General features: G+C 41.1%; 2 protein-coding genes across 3 annotated transcripts in view; both read left to right on the forward strand.

The window, feature by feature from the left end:
- The window catches only part of GRB10 (growth factor receptor bound protein 10), a 469,634-nt gene that overhangs the window by 15,144 nt on the left and 434,070 nt on the right, over nt 1-20,420 (forward strand). The gene's annotated exons all lie outside the window — the stretch shown is intronic.
- LOC143783245 (uncharacterized) lies at nt 7,451-17,384 on the forward strand. Its single transcript, XM_077271662.1, has 3 exons — nt 7,451-7,508; nt 7,721-8,691; nt 17,373-17,384. Exons 1-3 carry the CDS (start codon nt 7,451-7,453, stop codon nt 17,382-17,384), a joined length of 1,041 nt encoding a protein of 346 aa, XP_077127777.1.

Raw genomic sequence — 20,420 nt, forward strand, 5'->3', positions numbered from 1 at the left:
CTCCGAGGGTGTTCACTAAATTATTGTTGGAGGTAATGTCCTTTTTACGTTTAAAAAACACACTGGTCATTCCGTATCTGGATGATTTACTAATAGTGGGAAAAGACTCCTTACGATGTGAGCGGAGATTAGAAGAGGTGGCATTTTCTTTACAAACACTGGGCTGGATTATCAACTGGGAAAAATCCAGACTCCGCCCTGTTACATGTCAAAAGTTCCTTGGTCTCCTAGATTTGGTTGATCAAGTATGTTTCCTGCCAGAAAATAAAAAAACCTCCATAATTGATAAAGTAAACTTGGCGACCAATAGACGTAGTATGTCGTTGAGGAGTGCCATGTCATTGCTAGGTTCTTTAACTTCTTGCATTCCTGCAGTTGAGTGGGCACAATTTCATACCAGGCAGCTGCAGAAATTCGTATTACAAGAGAGTATTAAAAGTCAGGGACGTTTAGATCAAATAATTTTTCTACCATCAGAAGTGGTACACTCCCTTGCATGGTGGTTGAATTGGGAAAATCTGTCAAAAGGAGTTCTATGGGTAATCTCTCCTTCAAAGATAGTCACCAGACGCTAGTCCTGAAGGTTGGGGAGCACATCTTCAGGATCAGGTGGTTCAGGGTCTTTGGTCTATATCAGAGTCTAATAATTCTTCTAATGTTAAGGAATTAAGAGCTATATATTATTCCCTACTCCATTTTCTTCCTCAGCTACGAGGCTCTCACACAAGGGTCCTCTCCGACAACACCTCTGCGGTGGCCTATCTAAACCATCAAGGAGGTACACGGTCGGACACTCTCATGGAGGTGGCATCAGACATCATGATGTTAGCCGAAAGTCATCTGCTATCCTTGTCAGCGGTACACATAAGAGGCAAGACAACTTTCAGGCCGATTTCCTCAGCCGTCACACCCTTCATCAGGGAGAATGGGTGCTCAACAGGAGAGTTTTCAGATTGATAACAGCCCGATGGGGCATGCCTCAGATAGACTTGTTCTCAACAAGGTCCAACCGTCAAGTCAGAATGTTTGCCTCCCTGTGCAGGCTAGACAATCCAGACATATTCGATGCCCTTCAGGTACCATGGACATTCGACCTGGCATATGCATTTCCCCCATGGAATCTATTGCCTATAGTGATAAGAAAAATAAGGGAGGAAGGGGCAAGAGTTCTGTTGATAGCCCCTTTTTGGCCCAAAAGGCCATGGTTTTCATGGCTCAGGGCAATGTCAATTACGGACCCTTGGATTCTGCCTCAGACCAAGGACCTGTTGTCTCAGGGACCGTTCTTCCATCCTCAAGTAAAGGGCATGAACTTGACTGTTTGGAATTTGAGAGGCAGTTACTAAGTAGCAGGGGATTTTCTAGTGGGTTAGTAGATGCCCTCATGAAGAGTAGAAAGCCTTCTACTACCAAAATTTATGTCAGGGTCTGGAGAAAATTTCTTGAGTTTCATACAACGCAAATTTTTTCAGAGGTGCCTATATTTTCAATACTAGAGTTCTTGCAAAAAGGACTGGAGTTGGGACTTTCTGTTAATACTCTGAAAGTTCAGATTTCAGCTTTAGGGGCCCTTTTCAGTTATGATGTCGCAGGTGATAGGTGGATATCCCGTTTTATATCTGCATGTGAACGATCGAAACCAATAAATATACCACAGGTGCCCCAGTGGGATCTAACTTTGGTCCTGGATGCATTGACACAGAGCCCGTTTGAGCCTCTTCATACAGCCTCATTAAAGAACATCTCGTTGAAAGCGATATTATTAGTGGCATTGGTATCAGCTAAAAGAGTGAGCGACCTACAGGCCTTGTCAATAGATCCTCCATTCCTATCGGTAACACCTGATAGAATAGTTTTGAAGACAGACCCATGTTACCTGCCTAAGGTAGCCACTAGTTTTCATAGATCCCAGGAGATCCTATTGCCTACTTTTTATAAAGACCACTCAACTCCAGAAGAAGTAAGACTTCATACCCTAGATGTAAAAAGGACTGTTCTGGCCTATTTAGAGAGAACTAGGGACTGGAGGAAGAGTAGGGCCCTCTTTGTGTCTTTTCAGGGTAAAACCAAAGGTTCCAGAGTCACGAAAGGCACGTTATCACGCTGGATCAGAGAAGCCATAATCTTGGCATATAAGGCTAAAGGAAGAGATCCTCCAATGCATGTGGGAGCACATTCTACAAGGGCCTTGTCGACTTCCTGGGCAGAAAGGGCAAACGTGCCAATCGACCTTATATATAAGGCCGCAACTTGGGCTTCGCCTGGTACCTTTTATAGGCACTATAGATTAGACCTATCTGCTGCTTCTGATCTAACTTTTGGGGTTTCGGTTCTTGACTCAGTTAACCCACCCAATCTATAGTCTCTGTAAATCTCTCTAGTGGGTGCTGTCGTGGCGAATAGAAAATACCGGATTACTCACCGATAATGCTCTTTTATAGAGCCCACAACAGCACCCATTCACATCCCTCCCTTTTCTTTATATAGTTGCACGTGGTGCCTTTTTGGTGAGGTGTAAATATTAGAAAGATGTAGTATAAGATTGTAAATATGTATGTATATATCTGAACCTATTAACTAAAACCTGGCGGCGGTTCCTCCTATTCTCTGTAAAACAACTGAGGAGCGAGGGGGGGGCCGCCCCTTTTATCTCTGTAGGTTTCCTGTTCCTAGGGGCGGATCCCCTCTCTCTAGTGGGGGCTGTCGTGGGCTCTATAAAAGAGCATTACCGGTGAGTAATCCGGTATTTCAGCACCAGCAGCTATAATACGCAGGCACTGATGTGCGTGTCAGCCATGCTCATACTAGCACGGCGTGCATAAAGGCTTTATCCGTGTCCATGGCAACGGGTGGTGATGTTCTTCCGGACACCTCCGATGCTTGGGCTGTGCATGCAGCAGCATCTATTTGCAACATCGCTGAACACTCACATAGGACTGTCCTCCATTACCTCCATTAGTAGTGCGCCCACTGGTAATCAGTGCCACTAATCAAGAGTGTGTGTATATGCACAGTCCTGACACTTCACCCAGACTACTTTCCTGATGAAGCTGTTACATTGATACGTGTTGGGGTGTTTGGGATGCACAACCTGATGACTTCCTATGGGTGATATGGACTGACATTGTCTTAATATACTGTTCCTATTTCTGTGGTTATTTTTGTTTGGGGGATTTGTTAGGATGACAGAAGTCGTGTGCTATAATTGCATGTTTACATCAGGTGCCTAATATGGCTATAAGATTATTGAACATCTGTATGTACAATTGTTGAACTGTGGATAAACGGTTATCGGTTCTTTACTGGACATAGCACTTTATGCAAACCCTTCATGTTATGGTACAAGTGTTACCTGTAGCGTGCCCCACAATATATTCAAGTCCATCTCCTGGAGATTTGATATTTTCCTTCCGTGTTATAATTCACTTATTGTGATTCTGTATTGATTACTATGCATGGTTGGATGTGCTCATCAGGTTTTGTTTTTATAGGGTGTTAACAATTGTGTTAGTGTTACTTTTGATATAATGCTAGGTGTTCATATCATTATTGCTTTTCTTTTTTTTTTCATGCTTGGTACACCAGTCTGACACTGCATGCATTGTTCAGTTATGATTTTGGCCTACAAATTGTATGAAAAGACCCTGAATTGCTGTTTGGTTATTCCTCCCTCCCAAAAATGAAGTGAAAGTGATAAAATAGTATTGAATGTAACTCCTTCTGTAGAAAGTGATACAATTTATTTTTTTGTAAATCTTTGTGTCCACATGTATGGAATTGCAGTAGTGAGAAGGGTGGATTTGGCAACTTACTGAATGCATAGCTCCAGAAGCACAATAATTGAGCACCTAAATGTGGGATCAAAATAGTCAAACACTAATAATAATAATAATAATTTTATTTACGGTATATAGCGCCAACATATTCCGCAGCGCTTTATACACCTATAGGTGTTTAGAGGGTGAGGGAATGTTCTGGCTGCTTGGGCTTGGTCATGGGCCCAAACTTTGACTACATATCAGATACTGACACATTCTTGACAAGTTGGGTAACAAATTCAAGGGTCTATGTCCTTTTATAGAAGCCCTCCCATCAGGTTTTAGCCTCATCTTATTGCAGTCATCATATTGTATAGTACTGTGTGCTTTACAACTGCTAATACAGAGTGACAATGTTTCTACATAGAGCTTATGGCTCAGCTAGTCCTGTTTTTAATCACGTCAGACCAAATGGAAAATAAAAGCATTAAGTGGGTAGAAGGGGAAAATTATATATTGTAAATACAGTGCTATATAATATAACTGCAATATATTAAAAGGATCAAAACTTTGGTGGGAGGAGTTCTTCTTTAAACCCTTGTGAAAAATGAGAAACCTGGGGCTAAACATTTTGGTGGACACAATGTTGGACCGACGGGATAGAATTCTTAGAAAAAACATGTGGTATCAAAATGCTCCCTACAGTTATACAATAACTCCAGTGTAGTTTGAAATATTTTTAAACTTATTCTTTTGCATGATGCAGCCGGGCCCCTTCTTGTTGGCTGGATGTACTGGGATATACATACATGCATACATGCATGCATGCATGCATGCATGCATGCATGCATGCATACATACATACATACATACATACATACATACATACATACATACATACATACATACATACATACATACATTTATTTTACTACAGACCAAAAGTTTGGACACACCTTCTCATTCAAAGATTTTTATGTATTTTCATAACTATGAAAATTGTACAGCGCCACAATGGATGGTGAAAAAATAGGAGCCTACATTTATTCTGCCTCCTGTAGCGACATTTCAGTCAACAGACCTTTATCAAGCACCAAAACGTAGCTACAGGAGGCAGAATAAATGTAAGCTCCTATTTTTTTTTTTCACCAACCATTGTGGCGCTGTCTTGTTTTTTGTGGTTTTGGTGCTGTCCGGGATGGGCTCCTTGGTTTTGGACGTGCGCCCTTGTGTCCGCTGAGACCTTCAATCTATATATAAAAGGGTGCGGTTTTGACTCTTTTGTTTTGACTCTTATGAAAATTGTACATTCACACTGAAGGCATCAAAACTATGAATTAACACATGTGGAATTATATACTTAACAAAATAATGTGAAACAACTGAAATTGTCTTATATTCTAGGTTATTCAAAGTAGCCACCTTTTGCTTTGATGACTGCTTTGCACACTCTTGGCATTCTCTTGATAAGCTTCAAGAAGTGGTCACCGGGAATGGTCTTCCAACAATCTTGAAGGAGTTTCCAGAGATGCTTAGCACTTGTTGGCCCTTTTGCCTTAACTCTGCTGTCCAGCTCACCCCAAACAATCTCGATTGGGTTCAGGTCTGATGACTGTGGAGGCCAGGTCATCTGGCGTAGCACCCCATCACTCTTCTTCTTGGTCAAATAGCCCTTACACAGCCTGGAGGTGTGTTTGGGGTCATTGTCCTGTTGAAAAATAAATGATGGTCCAACTAAACGCAAACCGGATGGAATAGCCTGCCGCTGCAAGATGCTGTGGTAGCCATGCTGGTTCAGTATGCCTTCAATTTTGAATAAATCCCCAACAGTGTCACCAGCAAAGCACCCCCACACCATCAAACCTCCTTCCCTATGCTTCACTGTGGGAACCAGGCATGTAGAGTCCATCCGTTCACCTTTTCTGCGTCGCACAAAGACACGGTGGTTGGAACCAAGATCTCAAATTTGGACTCATCAGACCAAAGCACAGATTTCCACTGGTCTAATGTCCATTCCTTGTGTTCTTTAGCCCAAACCAGTCTCTTCTGCTTGTTGCCTGTTCTTAGCAGTGGTTTCCTAGCAGCTATTTTACCATGAAGGCCTGCTACACAAAGTCTCCTCTTAACAGTTGTTGCAGAGAGGTGTCTGCTGCTAGAACTCTGTGTGGCATTGACCTGGTCTCTAACCTGAGCTGCTGTTAACCTGCAATTTCTGAGGCTGGTGACTCGGATAAATTTATCCTCAGAAGCAGAGGTGACTCTTGGTCTTCCTTTCCTGGGGCGGTCCTCATGTGAGCCAGTTTCTATGTAGTACTTGATGGTTTTTGCCACTGCACTTGGGGACACTTTCAAAGTTTTCCCAATTTTTCGGACTGACTGACCTTCATTTCCTAAAGTAATGATGGCCACTCATTTTTCATTACTTAGCTGCTTTTTTCTTGCCATAATACAAATTCTAACAGTCTGTTCAGTAGGACTATCAGCTGTGTATCCATCAGATTTCTGCACAACACAACTGATGGTCCCAACCCCATTTATAAGGCAAGAAATCCCACTTATTAATCCTGACAGGGCACACCTGTGAAGTGAGAGCCATTCCCGATGACTACCTCTTGAAGCTCATCAAGAGAATGCCAAGAATGTGCAAAGCAGTCATCAAAGCAAAAGGTGGCTACTTTGAAGAACCCAGAATATAAGACATAATTTCAGTTTCACACTTTTTTCTTATGTATATAATTCCACATGTGTTAATAGTTTTGATGCCTTCAGTGTGAATGTACAATTTTCATAGTCATGAAAATACAGAAAAATCTTTAAATGTGAAGGTGTCCAAACTTGTGGTCTGTACTGTGTGTGTATGTATATGTGTATGTATGTATATATATTGTGTGTATGTGTGTGTATATATATATATATATATATATATTGTGTGTGTTTTAAAAAATCAAAAAAATCGGATTTTTTTTATTTAAATCGGATTTTTTTCAATAAACTGCTTTTTGAGGAAAATATTTTACCATCCAAAGGTTCTTCCATCATGAGATAAAGCTGAGTTGTTTAACTCAGTAGAATAAAGGCTGTATATGTGTAACATTCACAATGCCATGCTCTTCCAGAGGTTTCTGTAGGATTAGTGGGCAGTTTCTCTCCTATATTATCACAGACGCTCGCTTTACTTACGCAGTTCTCAAAACTGAATTTGACTCCGCAGAGGTCCCAGCCTCTTCTTCACGGCAAAAATGTTACAACATGAACAGAGTTGAGAAAAAGACCTTAATCCTATTGTTCTACAAACCTATGAATACAGAATCAACCCCTTCAGTGCCAAGTCCAAGAAGTTAGACAATATGTTTCTGATTGTTTGGAGTGGAATAGATCTGCACAACACAAGAAGAATGTGAATCTAAGTGTGAGGAGGAGGAAGGGCAAGCAGACAAGAAAATGAAAGTGAAACTTTGAGCACAATACTGCAGCATAGCCACAGACAGACAAGTCTGGATCTGTTTGTGTGTACGATACGATCTGAGGTTTATTACATTCTTTCCTTATAATGGCAGCAGGCTGTAAAAGAGACCCAGTTTGGGAATATTTTAATGAAGCTCCTTCGCCTATCGGTAAGGCAGGCATGCGTGCAAAATGCAAATGATGCAACAAAGAAATGCAAGGCCTGGTGGCGCGAATGAGGCAACATCATGAGAAGTGCGGTGATGAAGATGACCAAAAACACTTCTGAACAGGCAGGATCTTCAGGTTGGTAAACATTTTTATTGAATCCTATTTCTAAAGACTGAACTGTCATGTGAGAAAAATTATATTTCTTATTATTACTGCATGTTACTGCCATTTGGTACAGTTATGAAGAAAAACAAATATTCCTTTTGGGGCAGGGGCAGTGATGTGTTGTGTACAATAAGCAGAAATTGTATAAACAATAAAATAACAGCATTTACTTTTTTGTTTAGGGGAATTCATGGATTCTGGAAACTATCCACCTCCAAGATCACCATCATCCTGTTCTACAGTTTCAGAGTTATCCATCCAGGATAGTGCTTCATTAGCAGCAGCATCATCATCAGACACCCACAGCCACATATCACCATCACCCAAAAGGAAGAAAAAACCTTTACCTCCTGGAACCACCATAGATAGGTTTGTGATAAGAACTAGCAGATTAGAAAAAGAGTTGATTGATGAAATAATTGCCCAGTTTATTTATGCAACGAACTCTTCTTTCCGTCTGACTGAGAACCCACATTTCATTAATATGGTTCAGTCACTGAGACCAGGATACAGTCCACCCAGCAGAGCTGATGTTGCAGGGAAACTGCTGGATCAAGTGTATGACAGAGAAATGGAGCAATGTGCAACAGCTCTGGAGGGTAAAATTGTTAACCTAAGTATTGATGGGTGGAGTAATGTCCACAATGATCCTATTGCATGTGCTTGTATAACAGAAGAAGGTAAAGTCTTCCTTGCACAAACAACTGATACGTCAGGAAATGCACACACAGCAGAATACTTACAAGAAGTGGCAGTAAAAGCTATAACGACATGTGAACAAAAATTCAAATGTCTAGTACGCAGTTTGGTCACTGACAATGCTGCAAACGTATCCAAGATGAGAAGAGATTTAGAAGAGCAGGGAGGGAATACAAAGCTGCTAATAACATATGGTTGCAGTGCTCATTTGCTGCACCTCTTAGCCAAAGACTTAAGTGTTCCAGAAATAAAGGCTAATGTTGTTGAAATTGCTAAATACTTCCGTAATAATCATTTTGCTGCAGCAGCTCTGAAAAGGATGGGTGGAACCAAGCTAACACTCCCACAAGATGTTAGATGGAACTCTGTGGTGGACTGTTTTGAGCAGTATATCAAAAACTGGCCTATTCTGATGACACTTTGTGAAGAAAATCGAGATAAAATAGATGGCACTGTCACGGCCAAAATCCTCAACATTGGGCTTAAGAGAAATGTTGAACATATGCTGAGCTTCCTGAAACCCATCTCTCAAGCTTTAAACAAAATACAGAAAAATAGCTGTTTTATTGCGAATGCTGTTGAAATTTGGAAGGAACTGAGTGAACACTTAAAAACAGAACTACGCATGGACAGAATTAAATTACAAGCAGTAAACAAACGAATGGGACAAGCACTGACTCCAGCTCATTTTTTGGCAAATATTGTCAATATCCAATATCCGGGTCAAAACCTAAGTGCTGAGGAAGAGGAGTTAGCTATGACATGGGTATCCAGCAATCATCCATCTTTAATGCCAACTAAAATAAACTTCAGAGCTAAGGGGGAACCATTCAAGAAATATATGTTTGCTGAAGATATTTTAAGGAAGGTCACACCAGTAACCTGGTGGAAGTCACTTAAGTGCTTGGATTTAGAGACTGTTCAAGTAATGATTTCACTTTTAACAGCAGTATCTTCTTCTGCAGGCGTTGAAAGAATATTCTCTTCCTTTGGACTCATTCATTCTAAATTGAGAAATCGGTTGGGACCCAATAAAGCAGGAAAGCTTGTTTTTCTTTTCCAGATTATGAATAGGAACAAAGAAGAAGATGATGATGATGAAGATGACGACAAGTGAGCTACAGAGGACAGCAGGGACAGTAGTATTTAAGTTTTTCATGTGTCGGCTGGGCTGACAGTCTAAGTTTCTTAAAATATATACATATTTTGTTTAGCCAAATTAGTTAACAAACATGGATGTTTGTTTAAGCAAATAACTTATGCTGTAATGTTGTTATTGTTTCAGTTGAATAAATCTAGTTAAATTGTTATTAAGGTCAGGATTATTTTTCTCCTTCCTAAGTACAACAGAACAGTGGTGTCCAAATATAAATGATTAACCCATTAAACTGGGGAGAAAAAAGTAATATAAAAAGTGATTCTAAAAATCTTCATCTACTTGCATGTTAAAGTAGCAAGAACTAGTTTAGGTAGAAACTTTGATTTAAATCACTGATTTAAATCAAGCCTTACTGACTAGTGATTTAAATCAGTTAGATTTAAATCCAATCCACCCTGAGATAGATATAGATATATATAATATATATATATATATATATATATGTGTGTGTGTGTGTGTGTGTGTGTATATATATATATATATATATATATATATATATATATATATATATATATTCTCTCCCGATTCCAACGCGTCGGGTATTCTAGAATATATATGCATAGTACATTGCGCAGCCCACGCAGTGTATTGCGCAGTGTATAGCAATGTGGGCATCATATCCCTGTTAAAAAAAAGAAATAAAATAAAAAATAGTTATATACTCACCTTCCGGAGCCCCCGGATCCAAGCGAAGTGGTTACCGACGCTGCTCGTGCGCTCCGGTCTCAAGAGTGCATTGCGGTCACGCGAGATCGCAGCATGGACCAGTTACCGGGGCGTCGCGAGCTGGAAAGGCCTGTTGTCGATCCGGGGGCCGACAGACGGTGAGTATATAACGATTTTTTTTTTTTAAATTATTTTTAACATTAGATAATTTAACTATTCATGCTGCATAGAGAGCATGAATAGTAAAAAGTTGGTCACACAGGGTTAATAGCAGCGGAAATGGAGTGCATTACACCGCGGCATAACGCAGTCTGTTACCGCTGCCATTAACCCTGTGTGAGGGCAGACTGGAGGGGAGTACGGAGCGGGCACTGACTGCGGGGACTCTGGCCGTCACTGATTGGTCATGGCAAAAATCAGCGACTTGGATTCCATGACAGACAGAGGACGCGACCAGTGAATATCCGTGACAGACAGAAGGACAGACAAAAAGACGGAAGTGACCCTTAGACAATTATATAGTGTGTGTGTGTATGTGTGTGTATGTGTGTGTGTGTATGTGTGTGTGTGTGTGTGTGTGTGTGTATGTGTGTGTATGTGTGTGTATGTGTGTGTATGTGTGTGTATGTGTGTGTATGTGTGTGTATGTGTGTGTATGTGTGTGTATGTGTGTGTATGTGTGTGTATGTGTGTGTATGTGTGTGTATGTGTGTGTATGTGTGTGTATGTGTGTGTATGTGTGTGTGTGTATGTGTATCTCTAATATATAAAGCTGAATATGTGTATGTGTGTGTGTATGTCCGGGATTGGCATCTGAACCGTCGCAGCTACAGCCACAAAATTTTGCACATTCACACGTCTGGATCCCGAGAGCGTCATAGGCTATGTTGTGAGGCAATATTTTAACCCCGCGCTTTCCAATTCACCAAACAATTTTGCCCCTATCTACATAATGGGGAAAAAATGAAAGGAAAAGTGTTGGAGGCAAATTAACAGCTGCCAGATGTGAACAAGGGGGACTTAAAGAATGAGGGCGATGGCGCCAAAGAGTATATACTGTACAGTTGCTAAGGTGGGGCCCCGACATGGGATAATCACCACACCACCACGGGGATATGAACACACACAAAATGTGCCACACACTACCACGTGCTAGAACACATATATCACCCTCAGCACACATTTCACCACACATACACCAACCTCGCCACATAAAAGTCGAAACACAAAACTCGCCACGCTCAAAACTCGCCACGCGCAAAACTCTCCACATGCAAAACTCGCCACACGTGCAAAACTCACCTCATGGAAAACTCGCCACACGCAAAACTTGCACACGCAGTAAAATTGCCACATGCGCAAAAGTTGCAACACATGCAAAAGTTGCCTCACACAAAACTTGCACATACTCAAAAGGCACCACACATAAAACTCGCCACACGCAAAACTCGCCATGCGCAAAACTTGCTGCACACAACTTGCTACACTAACCTGTCACATGCAACTCGACACACAAAGTTGCTACACGCATGTCGCCACACAAAACTCATCTCACAAAAGTCGCTACATGCATGTCGCCACACGCAACTCAATACACACAACTTGACACACGAAACTCGCCCTAAAACACACACAAGTCTGGTATTATCCTTCAAAAATAATAATCTGATTAATAAGCAGACAAACTACAAGAGCAACAAATGTACCATATAGGAATCCGGCAGCTGTCAGTCACATGACCAGTCTATTATGTGTATGTGTGAGCTAATATATACTGCCAGGGGGTGGGCTTACTGTTGGCTGGGGATTTATCAGGCTGCCAATTTAGCTTACAAATACTGTGGTAAAAATACTGACCAAATAACGTGTGAACGAGGGCTAATACAGGAGGAGATGACATACAGATATATACTATATACAGGAGGAGATGACACACAGGTATATACTATTTACAGGGGAGATGACACACAGGTAAATACTATATACAGGAGGAGACGACACACAGATATATACTATATACAGGAGAGATGACACGCAGGTATATACTATATAGAGGAGGAGATGACATACAGGTACATACTACATACAGGAGGAGATGACACACAGGTATATACTATATACAGGAGATTACATACAGGTATATCTAATATATAAAGCTTAATGTGTGTATGTATGTATGTGTGTATGTCCGGGATTGGCATCTGCACCGTCGCAGCTACAGCCACAAAATTTTGCACAGTCACACGTCTGGACCCCGAGAGCGTCATAGGCTATGTTGTGAGGTGAAATTTTAACCCTGCGCTTTCCAATTCACCAAACAATTTTGCCCCTATCTACATAATGGGGGAAAAAGTGAAGGGACAAGTGCTGGAGGAAAATTGACAGCTGCCAGATGTGAACAATGGGGACTTAAAGAATGAGAGCGATGGCGCCAAAGAGTATATACCGTACAGTTGCTAAGGTGGGGCCCCGACATGGGATACTCACCACACACGGGGATATGAACACAAACCCAAAATGCGCCACACACTACCACGTGCTTGAACACATATACGACCCTCAGCACACATTTCACCACACACACACACCAACCTCTCCACATAAAAGTCGAAACACAAAAGTCACCACTCAAAACTCGCCACGCGCAAAACTCGCTACATGCAAAACTCGCCATATGCAAAACTAGGCTCACGCAAAACTCGCCACACGTGCAAAACTCACCTCACGGAAAACTCACCTCATGCAAAACTTGCACACACAGAAAAATTGCCACATGTACAAAAGTTGCAACACATGCTAAAGTTGCCTCACACAAAACTTGCACATACTCAAAATGCACCACACATAAAACTCGCCACGCGCAAAACTCGCCATGCACAAATCTTGCTGCACACAACTTGCTACACTAACCTGTCACATGCAACTCGACACACAAAATGTTGCTACATGCATGTCGCCACACAAAACTCATCTCACAAAAGTCTCTACATGCATGTCGCCACATGCAACTCAACACACACAACTTGACACATGAAACTTGCCCTAAAACACACACAAGTCTGGTATTATCCTTCAAAAATAAAAATTTGATTAATAAGCAGACAAACTACAAGAGCAACAACTGTACCATATAGGAAATACGGCAGCTGTCAGTCACATGACCTGTCTATTATGTGTATGTGTGAGCTAATATATACTGCCAGGGGGTGGGCTTCCTGTTGGCTGGGGATTTATCAGGCTGCCATTAGCAACCAATCACAGCTCAGCTTCTATTTTGCTACAGTTAATTAATCTGAGCTCTGATTGGTTAATATAGGCAACAAAGACATTCTCAGTATAACAAAGCTAATATATGTTGTGAAATGCTTCTATTAGCTTAGAAATGTAATTATTAAAAGGCAAAAACTATCTATTTGTTTTGTGGTTTTTGCGTGCAGAATAAATTTTTGTTAACACATTCTATTTTGCTAACAGCAGTCATTAACCCGGGCGAAGCCGGGTAGTACAGCTTGTGTGTGTGTGTGTGTATATGTGTATGTGTATGTATGTGTATATGTATATATGTATATGTATATGTATATATATATGTATATGTGTATATATATATATATATATATATATATATATATATATATATATATATATATATATATATATGTATATATATATGTGTATATATATATGTATATATATATGTATATATATGTATACAGGTCCTTCTCAAAAAATTAGCATATAGTGTTAAATTTCATTATTTACCATAATGTAATGATTACAATTAAACTTTCATATATTATAGATTCATTATCCACCAACTGAAATTTGTCAGGTCTTTTATTGTTTTAATACTGATGATTTTGGCATACAACTCCTGATAACCCAAAAAACCTGTCTCAATAAATTAGCATATCAAGAAAAGGTTCTCTAAACGACCTATTACCCTAATCTTCTGAATCAACTAATTAACTCTAAACACATGCAAAAGATACCTGAGGCTTTTAAAAACTCCCTGCCTGGTTCATTACTCAAAACCCCCATCATGGGTAAGACTAGCGACCTGACAGATGTCAAGAAGGCCATCATTGACACCCTCAAGCAAGAGGGTAAGACCCAGAAAGAAATTTCTCAACAAATAGGCTGTTCCCAGAGTGCTGTATCAAGGCACCTCAATGGTAAGTCTGTTGGAAGGAAAAAATGTGGCAGAAAACGCTGTACAACGAGAAGAGGTGACCGGACCCTGAGGAAGATTGCTGAGGAAGCAGTGGACTGAGTCTGGTGTGGAAACATCCAGAGCCACCGTGCACAGGCGTGTGCAGGAAATGGGCTACAGGTGCCGCATTCCCCAGGTAAAGCCACTTTTGAACCATAAACAGCGGCAGAAGCGCCTGACCTGGGCTACAGAGAAGCAGCACTGGACTGTTGCTAAGTGGTCCCAAGTACTTTTTTCTGATGAAAGCAAATTTTGCATGTCATTCGGAAATCAAGGTGCCAGAGTCTGGAGGAAGACTGGGGAGAAGGAAATGCCAAAATGCCTGAAGTCCAGTGTCAAGTACCCACAGTCAGTGATGGTGTGGGGTGCCATGTCAGCTGCTGGTGTTGGTCCACTGTGTTTCATCAAGGGCAGGGTCAATGCAGCTAGCTATCAGGAGATTTTGGAGCACTTCATGCTTCCATCGGCTGAAATGCTTTATGGAGATGAAGATTTCATTTTTCAGCACGACCTGGCACCTGCTCACAGTGCCAAAACCACTGGTAAATGGTTTACTGACCATGGTATTACTGTGCTCAATTGGCCTGCCAACTCTCCTGACCTGAACCCCATAGAGAATCTGTGGGATATTGTGAAGAGAAAGTTGAGAGACGCAAGACCCAACACTCTGGATGAGCTTAAGGCCGCTATTGAAGCATCCTGGGCCTCCATAACATCTCAGCAGTGTCACAGGCTGATTGCCTCCATGCCACGCCGCATTGAAGCAGTCATTTCTGCCAAAGGATTCCCGACCAAGTATTGAGTGCATAACTGAACATTATTATTTGTTGGTTTTTTGGTTTGTTATTAAAAACACTTTTATTTGATTGGACGGGTGAAATATGCTAATTTATTGAGACAGGTTTTTTGGGTTATCAGGAGTTGTATGCCAAAATCATCAGTATTAAAACAATAAAAGACCTGACAAATTTCAGTTGGTGGATAATGAATCTATAATATATGAAAGTTTAATTGTAATCATTACATTATGGTAAATAATGAAATTTAACACTATATGCTAATTTTTTGAGAAGGACCTGTATACATATATATACATACATATATATACATATATATATACATATACATATATATATATATACACATATATATATATATACATACATAAATATATATATATATATATATATATATATATATATATACATACACACACACACACACACACACACACACACACACACACACACACACACACACACACACACACACACACACACACACACACACACACACACTCTGTTTAGGGTCACTTAGAAGTTTCCTTATTTTTTTTAAAGAAAAGCATTTTTTTTTTCAGTGAAGCTTAGCTAACATTAACAATGTATAGAGTACTTCTGAATCATTTAATGTGGTATATGACTGTTCTAGCTGCAAACGTCTGGTTTGCAATGCAATGTCTTCATAAGTGTATAGCGGCCCATTTCCAACAACAATCACTCCAGTGTTCTTATGGTACTTTGTTTGCTAACTGTGTAAGAAGGCTAATAAATGGATAAATACCCTGGAAACCATTGTGCAAATATGTTAGCACAGCTGAAAACAGTTTGGCTGATTAGAGGACCTATAAACCTGACCTTCCTTTGAGCTAGTTGAGAATCTGGATCACTACATTTGTTGGTTCCATTAAACTCTCAAAATGGTCAGAAAAAAAAGAAAAAACTTTAATGAGAAACTTGAGTCTATTCTTGTTCAGTTTCTTGGCAATTTCTCGCATGGAATAGCCTTCATTTTGAAGATTTCCTACAACAGTTTGTACTACTTCCTTCAGAGGAGAGCACAAACGGGCTCTAACCAGAGTAGAAGTGGGAGGCCCCGCTGCACAACTGAGCAACAAGACAAGTACATTAGTCTGTAGCTTGAGAAATTGACACCTCACCGGTCCTCAACTGGCAGCTTCATTAAATAGTACACGTAAAACACCAGTGTCAACGTCTACATTGAAATGGCGACTCTGGGATGCTGGCCTTCAGGGCAGAGTGGCAAAGAAAAAGCCATAACTGAGACTGGCTAATAAAAGGAAGAAGATTAAGATGGGCAAAAGAACAGACATTGGACATTGGATTTGTGAGACGCATAGCAGAAAAGATGCTGGAAGTGTCTGACGCCATCTGTCAAGCATGGTGGAGGTAATGTGATGGTCTGGGGTTGCTTTGGTGCTGGAAAAGTGGGAGACTTGTACAAGGTAAAAGGGATATTGAATAAGGAAGGCTGTCACTACTTCATTTTGCAACGCCATGCTATACCCTGTGGACAGCGCTTGATTGGAGCCAATTTCATCCTACAAAGCACACCTCCAAATTATGCAAGAACTATTTAGGGAGAAGCAGGCAGCTGGTATTCTATCTGTAATGGAGTGGCCAGCACAGTCACCAGATCTCAACCCCATTGAGCTGTTGTGGGAGCACCTTGACCGTATGGTACGCAAAAAGTGCCCATCAACCCAAACCAACTTATGGGAGGGGCTTCTGGATGCATGGTGTGAAATTTCTCCAGATTACCTCAGCAAATTAACTGCTAGAATGCCAAAGGTCTGCAATGCTGTAATTGCTGCACAGGGAGCATTGTTTGATGAAAGCAAAGTTTGAAGGAGAAAAATTATTTCAAATTAACTTTTTTTTTTTTCGAATCCTGTAATTGTCAGGACTTGATTTTCAATTCATTTGATAAGTGAGTTTTCATGGAAAACACAACATTGTCTGGGTGACTCTAAACTTTTGAATGGTAGTGTATAGTGCTGGACAGCCCGCCTGATATATTATGGGCGTCATCAATAGGCTGTAAGCCGGACACTACATCACACATACCTGTGACTGACTATGTACGCAAGCCTCATTTGTGCGCTTTAGTAGAAAAACAAAGCAGCCAACCCATCCACAATCTGGTAGGTGTGTGGGTGGCTGTTTCTATCAGTAGCTTGCACCTGTGTTGCCCCTGCCTGTATATTGGGGGCCTGCTGCGTCATGCTAGTGCATTTATCTGTCAGGTTTTGGTAAGGCTGTTTCATTGTGGTATATTTTTCTTAATTTTTGTGTTGTAGTTTGTAACATGAGAACACTTTTTGGGGTTCTGGCACCTAAGTGGTGTGGAATTTGATATCCTGCCTCCCTCTTACGCTATGTGCACACGTTGCGATTAGGCTTAGGAATTTTTGGTGCGGATTTGACGCCTATTTTGTGCAGATCTACTGCGTTTTTTCCCCTGCGGATTCCTATAATGGAATGGGTACAAAAACGCTGCAGATCCGCAAAAAAGTGACATGCTACTTAATTTAATCCGCAGCGTTTCCGCACCATTAGCACAGCATTTTTTTTTTTTCCTATTGATTTACATTGTACTGTAAATCACTTGCAGATCTGCACAGCAAAAAACCCTGCGGATCTGCAGGAAATCCACAACGTGTGCACATACCCTTAGACTGTTAGCACAGAATTACTGATAAAACAAAGTACAGGCGCTCGGTTCTTCATGGCGGCCAATCATTTATATACACCTTCCCACCTTCTTGGTTTCCCTGTGGTAAAGCACCAAGTGGCAGGACTTTTGAGCCTGTCGTATACATGAGAATGGGTGTCAGCTGACTCCCATACAAAGGCAGGATTCTTTTTTTTTTTTTTTTTTTTAGGTGACTTTACAAGTTTCAAACACAAGTCCCTCAATCCAGACCACATTTTAAACCCTAACATAAAGAATTCAAGACTGCATTGAGAAAATTTAACCCTTCATGTGCATAACAGGAACTAGTTCAAAAAGGAATTAAGAGGGCAAGTTCTACAAAAATGTTTTTTCAAAATGTTTACTTTCACAAGGGTAACAGGAGAAAATGGACAGCGAAATTCAGAAGTTTCTCCTGAGTGCACTATGATCATATATGGTATCAAATTGCTGAGTGCACAGCTTAGAGAGGACCATGATCACTGCTGTTCTTTTCAGGGCACAAATTTAGCTCTAAGGGGGGCGTGGCTTAGGCGCAGGTGATGTAGGTCGCAAAACGTGCGAGCTCCTGAGGTAACCCTCAAACGCAACATATAATGTGACTTTTTGGAAAATTTTTGCTTCCGTATTTACTTTATTCAGAAATTTATTGCACACATTTTGAGACATTATTCGCCATAGTCGGATAATCCTAGGATTGCTTATCCTGTTTTGAAGATGACAGACTTAAAATGGCATCATCAAACGGCTTGTCCCTGTGAGTGACAAATTTTCTGAGGTAAAATAAACTACAGGACTACAATTTTTCTTTTTAAACATTGTGTTTTTTATTTTTTAAATACATTTGTGTGGATTTGACATTTTTTAAAACAATTCTTACTTTTAGTGCCTTTTTTCTGGTTTACCTGTTTTACCTGGTGTCTGTGAGGTCGCTATGATTACATCAGTAACCTCTATTGCTCTGGTGAAGACATTGTGCTAATTTCGATTAATAACACCACTGGAGGTTTTTCACCCCTTTTATCAAATTTGTACCAGGCACATCATCTTTGAGGACCCTGTCATAGCCTGTCATAAGCTCTGGTGGTCCAGCATTTATTTCCTTCAGTGACGTCACCGCTAATCGAGCGGTGTGACAAACTACAACGGAACACCTCCCTGGACCTTCCTTGGGTGTGCCCCTACCCTACCGGGGGGTTTTGCCCCCTTTTAACTGTATTTGCACCTAGCACACCTGGTTGAAGCTTCTACCACGGACCTCTCCAGGCACCATCTTCCTCCCCTTCAGTGATGTCATCGCTGCTTGCGATATTCTAGTAAGTGCTCAAATTGCTTCGCAACCACTTCAGAAGACTTGTGGTTGCCCCTTGTGAACCAGGGGTCTGGGATCTATTTTGCTTCTGTTTCAATTGGGCACACCGCCTGGGTAGATCCTGTCAAGGACTGTTGTTTCAATCTACTGGAAGCTGCAGAAGATTACAGCTGCTCTGTCTTTGCATAATATTGGCTGATTGCTTGCTTGGTTTCATTGAGGGTGGGGAAGGGGTGGGTATTTTTATTGCCTGAACAGGTCTTTTTGGTACATTTCTTTTTAGCAGTTACTTTTAATAAAGTGGGAGTTGGTTGTGATTAACCCCTTTCTGACATTGGACGTACTATCCCATCGAGGTGGGGTGGGCCCGTATGACCACCGACGGGATAGTACGTCATATGTGATCGGCCGCGCTCACGGGGGGAGCGCGGCCGGGTGTCAGCTGCCTATGTGCCAGGAGCGGTCACGGACCGCCCCCGGCACATTAACCCAAGGCACACCGCGATCAAACATGATCGCGGTGTACAGGGAAGCAGCGCGCAGGGAGTGGGCTCCCTGCAGGCTTCCCTGAGACCCCCGGAGCAACGCGATGTGATCGCGTTGCTGCAAGGGTCTCTTACCTCTCCTCCCTGCAGCAGGCCTGGATCCAAAATGGCCGCGGCATCCGGGTCCTGCAGGGAGGGAGGTGGCTTACCAAGTGCCTGCTCAGAGCAGGCGCTGGTAAGCCTGCAGCGCTGGAACTCAGATCGGTGATCTGACAGAGTGCTGTGCAAACTGTCAGATCAGCGATCTGTGATGTCCCCCCCCTTGGACAAAGTAAAAAAGTAAAAAATAAAATTTCCACATGTTAAAGAAATGTTTATATTTTTTTTTTTTTTTTTTTTTTTAATCTAAAAAAAAATCAAACAATAAAAGTACACACATTTAGTATCGCCGCGTCCGTAACGACCCCACCTATAAAACTATCACTAGTTAACCCCTTCAGTGAACACCGTAAAAAAAGAGGCAAAAAACAACGCTTTATTCTCATACTGCCAAACAAAGTGGAATAACACGCGATCAAAAAGACGGATATAAATAACCATGGTACCGCTGAAAACATCATCTTGTCCCGCAAAAAACGAGCTTTCATACAGCATCATCAGCGAAAAAATAAAAGTTAGTCCTCAGAATAAAGCGATGCAAAAATAATTATTTTTTCTATAAAATAGTTTTTATCGTATAAAAGCGCCAAAACATTTAAAAATGATATAAGTGAGGTATCGCTGTAATCGTACTGACCCGAAGAATAAAACTGCTTTATCAATTTTTACCAAACGCGGAACGGTATAAACGCCTCCC

Source organism: Ranitomeya variabilis, chromosome 6, assembly GCF_051348905.1.
Source record: "Ranitomeya variabilis isolate aRanVar5 chromosome 6, aRanVar5.hap1, whole genome shotgun sequence".
Taxonomy (NCBI): Eukaryota; Metazoa; Chordata; class Amphibia; order Anura; family Dendrobatidae; genus Ranitomeya; species Ranitomeya variabilis.

Bases quoted from the DNA above. Each gene is read 5' to 3' on its own strand.
- LOC143783245 (XM_077271662.1), top strand. From the start codon at position 7,451: ATGAGAAGTGCGGTGATGAAGATGACCAAAAACACTTCTGAACAGGCA. The intron at 7,509-7,720 runs GTTGGTAAACAT...TTTTTTGTTTAG, and splicing joins TGAACAGGCAGGATCTTCAG to GGGAATTCATGGATTCTGGA.